The sequence below is a fragment of the Ipomoea triloba genome, chromosome 3 (genome assembly GCF_003576645.1).
Source record: "Ipomoea triloba cultivar NCNSP0323 chromosome 3, ASM357664v1".
Taxonomy (NCBI): domain Eukaryota; kingdom Viridiplantae; phylum Streptophyta; class Magnoliopsida; order Solanales; family Convolvulaceae; genus Ipomoea; species Ipomoea triloba.
In genome coordinates this window covers 17,417,457-17,426,487 of record NC_044918.1, presented here as the reverse complement: position 1 = coordinate 17,426,487, position 9,031 = coordinate 17,417,457, and the positions used below count along the sequence as shown (strand labels likewise).

At 35.2% G+C, this 9,031-nt stretch overlaps 1 protein-coding gene across 1 annotated transcript; it reads right to left on the bottom strand.

The window, feature by feature from the left end:
- Window positions 1–217: 217 nt before the first annotated feature.
- LOC116013658 (dolichyl-diphosphooligosaccharide--protein glycosyltransferase subunit STT3A) lies at window positions 218–8,383 on the bottom strand. Its single transcript, XM_031253536.1, has 23 exons — window positions 8,175–8,383; window positions 7,700–7,762; window positions 7,127–7,182; window positions 6,940–7,011; window positions 6,663–6,768; window positions 6,459–6,509; window positions 5,922–6,017; window positions 5,688–5,747; window positions 5,475–5,588; window positions 4,893–4,979; window positions 4,425–4,528; window positions 4,208–4,303; window positions 3,868–3,988; window positions 3,669–3,749; window positions 3,452–3,583; window positions 3,131–3,352; window positions 2,096–2,239; window positions 1,830–2,016; window positions 1,647–1,744; window positions 1,216–1,295; window positions 1,043–1,130; window positions 765–857; window positions 218–664 (listed from the first exon to the last, which is right to left on the bottom strand). The coding sequence occupies exons 1-23, from the start codon at window positions 8,304–8,306 to the stop codon at window positions 602–604; spliced, it is 2,346 nt and encodes a 781-aa protein (XP_031109396.1). The 5' UTR covers window positions 8,307–8,383; the 3' UTR covers window positions 218–601.
- Between the last annotated feature and the right edge of the window lie 648 nt (window positions 8,384–9,031).

Below are 9,031 nucleotides of genomic sequence, written 5' to 3'. Positions count from 1 at the left end.
GAATGTAGAGTATCATATAATCAAGTGTGAATGTAGAGTATCATATAATCATGTAATGTGTGAATGTAGAGTATAGTGTATGTGAATGTGAAGTTTACAAAGTGTGAATGTAGAGTATAATGTATGTGAATATAGAGTATAGTGTATGTGAATGTAGACCCAGATTTACCTTGCAAGGTGGACCTGGGTCCACGGCATAACAATTGAATTATTCCAGTTTCGCATTCAATTTTGGGCATTTACATTATATCAAATGAGTACGCGAGGTACACTCGATGTAGTTTGGACGGGTTTAATATTCTAACTTAGTAGTATTTGGTAGCTTCATTGATGTCAAATGAAGGTGTACAGAAAATTTTGACTGAACTGTATGTCTATGCGTGTCTATGAGCAATATAAATACATTCGATTTAGTACACTCATCTAAAATCTCTGAATTGCTAATCAAACAATCCTTTCAGCAGTCTCTACGTCGATGGTAAGTGAAAAGAGAAAGAACATTGAGACCGCATAATCTCAAGCTCGATTCCTTCGAATGTGATACTACAAGCATGTGTGTTGCAAAACTCATCCTCTACTACATGTTTGTAGTGTTCTCGGTCTACTGCCATGGATTCTTCTTTCTTGTTTTGCTTCTCTTTGAGTTGCTAGTCGAGCTAGACTTCTGCCAATTTGCAAGAGTAACATAAAAGCCAAAGAGGAAGGATTAGATATATACATACACAAAGTTAAAAGACGCAAAAGCTCAACGGGCTTGCACTTACCGACAACTTAGATTTCTTTGTCTTCCCACGGATCCTGTTCTTTGGGGACTTTAGTTTGTATATCCGGACCATCCAATGGTGTGTGGTGAATACCTGCATTAAACAAGCATATCAAACTTCTTAACAATTTTCCGTTTATTTATTTCATCTGAATTAAGGTTATTTTGGCCACAATTTCCTCACTCATCAAAAACCAAAAGAAAGCAACAAAATGTTCTGTCAACTCATTAACTTCGTAAGCCGTTATGGTTCAAATCTTTTTCAAAAGCATATCTTACCTCCTCAAAGTGAGTGAGCTTAAAAACTTTCTTTCCAATTTCAGTCCGCCTAACTCTATCAAAACCCTTGCCATCTGTCTCCACAAATCTACACGTACAAAAGACAAATGAATTTTCCAATTGAGCCCAAATATATCAGAATGGACTACAGGTGTTTTCCAACCAATAATCACCTGTAATATGACAGCTTGTACATGAGACAGTTTAGCATAGTTGGAGTGGCTTGAGAATCAATGCGGTACTGACCATCCCTCTTTCAGAAAGAAGAAAGACTGGTTAACTCAAAATATATACTACTGAAAACAATAAATTTAAAAGGTCAAGAATAATATGATTATATGAATTGAAACATCTAATATTTGAAATGGATAGCAAATAAATTCCAACAATGACTCATTCTATATGGCTCATATTGGCAATATATCAGAAGTTATTAAAACTTATTACAAACAAATTATCTGATAGTTATATGTGCCAACAAGCAGAGAAGCAGAAAACATAGAACTTGCCTCACAGCAAAGTGATCAAAATGCAAGACTAGAGAAGAGTACAAGACAACAAACATAAGTACACATTTATAAAAGCATTTATAGAATCCACGCACCAGATAATCAGGTTCCTTGATGTGAGGAAATACCCCTCCTCCAATTCGAACCATCCATAGGAACTTGTTGATATCATCACTAGGGTACCCAACAAGGCCTAAAATTTGAAGGCAAATATGTGATCAAAAGGTTTCTTTTCATATACTTGGAAGCATCAATGATGATACGTCAGAAAAACCTACCTCCAAATACAACAAGAACATATTTGACATCCAAAGACTGGAATATTTCCCATGCTGCCTTTTCAGGTGACGACATGGCTGTTCCCACAGTAGCAATGTGTGTGTTGTTCCAGGTGTTATTGTCAACAATAACAGTGCGATTTGCCATGGCAGTGGTTTGATAGCCATAGTCCCACCAAGATGCAACCTGAGCAGTGATTTATATTATATGACTAAGTCAGATACATAATATGAGAATCTAACAAGAAGGAAGAAACAAAACTCACTTTATCATCTACATCAGTATTATGGCTCAGCCATGCATAAGCCTCTCTGAAGTCATCAAAAACATGAAGGCCGTCATGTGAATGTGAGGTTAAGACAATAGAGGGTGCTGAATATGCTTCTGCAGCTGCCCAGACACTGTGAACCTACAACCAAAATTCTTAGAATAGGGACAACAAGACAAGAAGAATAGCAAAAAACCAGGTAGGATTTCATGAATTGCTGCTCCATCCAGAAGAAATAACTACTTTCCCTGGACACAGCATAGAATAAATAAATTTTGAATCAAGCACCTCAGCAAATAGCAATATAAGTTGCTTTCTAAAATTTCCCATGATTCACTCTCAACTTCTCAAGGATTACCCCCACATGTTTATCAAACTTACATGCATAGCCCACATTTTAACAATGTGATTTGTTCAAAGATATGGTAGTAAAAGTACGAACAGTCCTTTGTGTTTTTAGGAGGTGATCATTTAGTTTAGGATGTACCAAAAGGAGATGGGATATGAGAGAGCATGACATCATGTATGACAGAAATTTTGTTTTTCTATGGAGAGGAGGTGATTAGTCATTCCAGGACATGCCAGAAAATAAATGGGACAGGGTAACTTTTGAGTATGAGGGCAACTAACATTTGCCACACCTGTTATTCTGTAGGAAGTGTTGAGTTTTTCTCAAGGAACAGGTAGTAAAGCTGGCAAACAAAAAATGATAAAGCTGAAGCAAATCAATTTCTAAAACTTGAGTTCTAACCCTGGACACAAGTCATTTCAATATGAAAAGTTTTCACAATCCCAAACTAATGGCCTTAAATCTTACATTAAAACACTAATGCTCCCTAAAAATCTGAAAACAACTTTAAAACCTTCCTCAGGTGGAAAGAAACCCTCTAAAACAGTTGCCTCATGTAAAGGGCCAAAATGTAGGGGATTATTGCATATAGCAGCATCAATAAAAAAATTTGAATAACAATAGCCATATAGATGATAAAAGGTATCATTAGTTAATAGTTACTTGTTCCAGAGATTACATACCACATAGAAGGCACCAAGCAAAGCTAGCAAAAGAAGACCAATGACAGAGAATTCCGGAGGTAAACTTAAAAGCCTCTTCTCAGGACGGGAACTGCTGGGTGCTTTTTCAACATTATCCTTTTCCTTCTTGCTTTTTCGTGAATGTCGAACTTTTACTGGTTCTTCATTTTTAGCAGCCTTCACTACATCACTCTTCGAGTCAGCATTGGCAGTATCCCCTGCCTTGATAGTCAGCAAGAAGGCAAGGACAAAGTCCATGAGCCTAATTCATCATAATCTAAATAATTGAAAAATCACATGACAATGACATGGGATGCCTACATTGATTTGTGGATTTTCCGATGCATTAGGTGAAGGGAATTTGATTGATCGAGTAAAAACATCAAAAGCTTGGGAAAGAGCAATTCCAGACATAATGCATGCTGCTGGGGCAAGTACAAGCATTAGACGCACCTGTACTTTCAGCAGAGAAAATAAAACATGAATATTGAGCTTAAAGATGGCATAATTAAAGAGCCACTTCTTCTATCATCCTTACCATGACACCAGAAAAATATACTGATGTTACAAGATAAAGAACCGCAAAAGAGCTAGCATCTGAAAGTGGCAAAAAACATGCCTGCAAGTTTTTTTTTTAAAAAAATACTGATGAAGAACAGAGCAATAAAGGAAAAAATGATTTTAAAAACAAGATTGATAAATTCTGGACTAAAATTGAGCTAAGTATGCATACTTACAACAATACCAGCAGGAACCAAAAATGCCAATACATTTATGTCCATAAAGTAAGAGGGCCAAGTAGGTGGCTGATGTTCACTAACACTGGCAATGATTGGTATGTACTTGCTTGCATAAGTTCTGTCTCAATTTATAGAAGAACAACAGGAAAACTGTCAGATAGCAGCCAAATAGACATTACCATCTCCCTAAAAAAAAGGGCATACTACTATACTAGTTCCATCATGTGACAAGTACTACTATCATAATGAGAAGATTTTAATGTTTCCAGTCAGTAATTACCCAGAGAATCTTGAGAAAACTTATATATGATATGGATTTTTAAATAAGAACACTCACGGATCAAGCAAACTGAGACTTCGACCACTCCACCCCTTTGTTGGGCTCGAAGCAACAAGTGCAATTAGTACTGCCACCACGGCACAGCAAACTATCCTGAAAATTGGAACATGGAACAATTTTATTCAATCTAGACAATTCTGCCATGCAATGTGACAGAATTCAGACACATATAGACCCAAGATTCAACATGTGAAAATATATAATTGGAACTTACAGGCCAGCAGATACAACAAGTGTAACAGCCACTTTGAACATTTTTGGTGAGAGCATCCCTTTGATATAATAGACAAGAGCAACAACATTGATAATAATGAAGACCTGTATATGATCATTGGATATAACAATAATTCAATAAACAGTCAAGAAAAATGCATTGCATATAGCTTCAAGAATAGCTTTCTCAGGTTGACTTTCTATTCAAGCTCTCATCTAAGTTTGAGATGGCAACCCCATTTACTCGGGACTGCATTCCCGTCCATGCATAAAAAGCAATTGAAATGGTTAATTCCTTAATGACACAATTCAGCTACTGCAAGCATTCAGCAGAATTGCTGATAGCATTTTTAATTCAATTCCCTAAATATTCAGTCCCTAACCCCAAACATGCTCTCAATCACAGTATAGAGATTGGCTGGATAACTGGGTCAAAAATGAAAAAGAAAAATGAAGAATTGAAACTCACTAAAAATGATGCAAAATGTTCAGAAGTCATAACAGCATTAAACCCAACAACAGGCACCAATGAAGCCAATAATGTTCCCAACACAACCTGCACCAAAGAGCTAAATTAAAGACAATAAAAAGAAATGAACTAAGCTTAAACCTGCTTTAAATTATATCAAGCAAACACTTCTGTCAAAAACACTCAAGGATTTCATGTCTTGATTACTTATGATATTTTATTATGTTCATTCTGGAGTAGGGCAAAACACAGTAAATGATCCCAAAAATAGGCATACTTCCTCTGCAGCACACCAAGTTATGTACTCCGTATTACATTTTATGAAGAATTCTTAAATCAATCCCTCCCAACTGTATCAACATAGCATATACTCCCTCCATCCCTAAAAGGTTGTCCACATTTCCTTTTTAGTAAATCCCATAATATTTTCCACTTCCTACCTAAAATAAACATTACAAATAATTCTACTTTCATACATCAGTACATCACCCTTCTAACAGAAGTTAAATAGGACAACCTTTTTGGGGTGGAGGGAATGGCATACCCCCATTTTTCCATCTATTTAGGCAATCAGATACTTACCAGTGGAGCATAAGCAATATATAGCCGTGGAGAATAACGGCCAGTCACAATGCAAAGAAGAGCATGCATTGGAATGAGGTTGATAATAAAGGTGTACCCTCCCCAAGAGCAAACCTGAAAGAGTTAAATGAATTAACTGTACAAAATACAGCTGAATAACAAAAAAAGTATGATGGACTATGAGTAAATTTTAATGGTGCACAGAGTACATACCATATAAAAGTATGCAATGGCATTTAGTGTAGCATAAAAGAGGGACCCTGTATTTAATGTCTGCACACCAAATGTTAAACATTACCTTCACAGAAAAATAATCATCCACCGTCTACAATATTCCTTAAATAATATGCAAAGTCATAAACTCTTATTCAGTATAATGGGCATCAAGAATCTAAATAATAATATAAATTGCACTGTCATATTAAAAGGCAGCAACTGAAGTTCAACCTTTATATAAAGATAAAAGGTGAAAATCAAGGCAAATATAGCCACAGCTTCATTGTCATAGCTGCCAGCCACTGATCGAGAGATATAGGAAGGGACCTATGGAATGAAAGAACAAATTAGTCAACCCAATATTTAAGAAGCTTAGTAAAAATCAAGCACATTAAGAAGCATCCTAGATCTAGAGGCATCCATATGCAAAATAGTTAAATAGTTAATCATATCTGAAGCTAGTGACTTTACTCTCAAGGAAATAAAATGCACTCCTTGTTAATATTAGCAAGCCCATTAGGCAAATGTTTTAGGTGTTTTGTGTGTGTGTATTACAGAGTACTAGATAGGAAACTCCTTTCATTTCTGATCTCTTTCTCTTTGTGCCTCTTTTATCCAATCAAATAGTGAAATGAAAGTATGAAACATAAATTACTTGGAGAATTGCCATAAATTAACAGAAAGAATAACAGGAGCATCTTTGATTGGAAATTAAATTCTAGCAGGGGAAAAAGGTTTCTTTAATGAATTTCATAAAATGCAAATTACCATGCCCAAAAGAGCAGCAGCCATCAGCCCTGCACCAGTTCCCTTAACTTCCTGCAAATAACAGAAACACTTTTTATGAGAAATCCCCAAAAAAAAAAAGATTTAAAAATAATAATAACAACAACAGCAACAACAATAACAAATACGGAGTATATAATATCGTCATTACATCAAAATAAAAATTATTCAAGAAAAGTATCAAACCTTTGTCAAAAGGTAGGTTGCCCAAGAAGCAAAAGCAGAGAAAATTGGAGCAGTAAATACACACACAGTTTCAACAGAGAGAGGGATATTCAAAGAATTTAATATCCTGCCAACAAAAGTGTAGATCAAAGTAAAAACTGCAGATAATGGAGCATAAATTCATGAAAGCCAATAACTTGGAGCATAAATAATAATAGAAGAGATATGAACACCCCCACAGAGTTCAGTTGGCTATTATATGGATAAGAAAAGTAGAAAAGAAAGATCTATAACACACCACCACAAAGTGCCTGCTGTCAATGTCAATCCAGGATAAACAGTACCACCAATTACACGTCCAAGGGGATACCTTCAAACGAGCGGAAATATATCATTACTTCCAATCAAATGGATTTAAATGTGAGTTTAAATATACTTTTGTAACAAACTCAATCACCGAATCAACATTTTCTAAATGGAATTACCATGTGCGATCGTCAAACCAGTTCCAAAAGTCATATATCCCATTCTTTGTCAGAAACTGAAATCAACAAATATACTGTCACCTTCAACTTTTAAGTTCTTACAAGGCCGCGCTGGCAGGTCAAGGGAAACAAAATAATGCATGGCCCCCAAAAATGAAAATCAATAAACCGAATATCCACTGTAGATGTAAACATGCAGATTAGAGTAAAAGGATTAACTTGTGGCCAACAGTTTCATGATCATACACGAATTGAGCATTTGAGCTTCAAATTTCATTCTACAAATGTATGTGTTACAATCATGGAAATTATTTTCAATTTTTCATTCCATCAAAAATTTTACAGGGTTATACTAAATTTTTCACATAAAGCATCATGTGTTAGTTAGGTGTAGTTATTGCCCTTAACCTTTTGCTTTGCTCCCATGACTTGAATTCGTTTTTTTCCAATTTTTAGAATTCAAGAAGTTCTAATCTAAATATATTGCACTGGTACATGAACCCTTATATGGGCTCGAGTTACCTCTTCCATGAAATCAAAATCAATAATATTAAGTAACAGAAGAAGGCAAACCTGAGTAACTCTGTAATTGAAATAAGGATCAAACTCATGAATCACGCTCTCATACTTGATCACCTGTTCATAATGACACAAAATAAGTGCACTGCAATCAATAAACATGCATATTATTCATGCAATTCGCACAAATTATAATAAAAATATAAGAATCTTAATAAGTAAAAGCTGAGGTAATCACGTGTATTTTATGTAGCTCATACGTAAACATTACAGAAGAAAAAACACGCGAGAGTAATCAGATTTTCGCATTTATTATAAGAATCAGGAAAGATGAAGCATAACTGAACATATGCAAATGCAATCGTGTACATTATGTAGCTCATAATTCAAATATATACACTCAAACAAAGTCGTAACATTTTTGTATTGACATGGTTGGTTAGCATTTCTAAGATCAGATCTGAAAATTTGATAATTTTCTGGTAATTGTGAACTGTAAAAAAAACGCAGACGGCGAGGAGGATATTACGGAGAATAGCCGGATCGAGAAAGCCATAACGCCGATGAGAATTAGAATTAAAAGCGAGAAGACATTTCCGAAAGCTTGACGGAGAGTTGCCGCCGATCCTTGAACGGCTTCTGAGTCTGAAGGGACCGCCATTGACGACGGCGAAATCAATGGTGAAGGGATGAGTAGTTGCTAGAGCAGACCAGGCGACTAGCAGTGTGCCCAACGGAGGGTTTTTGGTGTTTTGAGAAGGGAAGACTTTGTGACTGGTCAAGGAAGATAATTTTTTTAAATGACGGATTCACCCCTGTACTCCATTAGTGTGTATTTGGAAACACTGTAAAATTAAATGTGACAAAGAAATTACTCTCTTTTGCATCTCATCACACATTTACTCGTCTCTGAAGTGTCAATAAAATGACGCACTTAAGAATGTGTCAAGCATCTTGAAGTTTGATGATATCTTTATTATCTTTTATTTAAAAAATAAAATTCAAGTTCAAGTTTTATATATATATATATATATATATATATATATATAACTTGAACTTGAATTTTATTTTTTAAATAAAAGATAATAAAGTGCAGCAATTTAGTTAATATGGAATACACTTACACAGGTAGCATAATTTATTTTTAAATGATAGATTATGAACAACGATATATAATTAAATTATATGAAAATTTCACTTTTTTTTGTTAGCAAGTTGATATGGAGTATTTGTTGTAGTGGCCAAACGCAGCGCTAGTCAATGCAGAGTGAATGACAGAATGAGTGATTATTTTCTCGTTTTCTTTTAACGTCTATTGGGCAATAGCAACGTGGCTTGCTACTATTGGTTCCACATACTTGGCATTTTGGATTTTTTTTTTTTTTT

What these genes read in the sequence shown, in the direction of transcription:
- LOC116013658 (XM_031253536.1), bottom strand. Translation starts at nt 8,306, where the DNA reads ATGGCGGTCCCTTCAGACTCAGAAGCCGTTCAAGGATCGGCGGCAACT. An exon ending in TGGTTTGACGATCGCACATG is followed by an intron (nt 7,012 to 7,126) that starts GTAATTCCATTT and finishes GCTCGTTTGAAG; the next exon opens with GTATCCCCTTGGACGTGTAA. An exon ending in AGTCTCAGTTTGCTTGATCC is followed by an intron (nt 3,989 to 4,207) that starts GTGAGTGTTCTT and finishes AAATTGAGACAG; the next exon opens with AACTTATGCAAGCAAGTACA.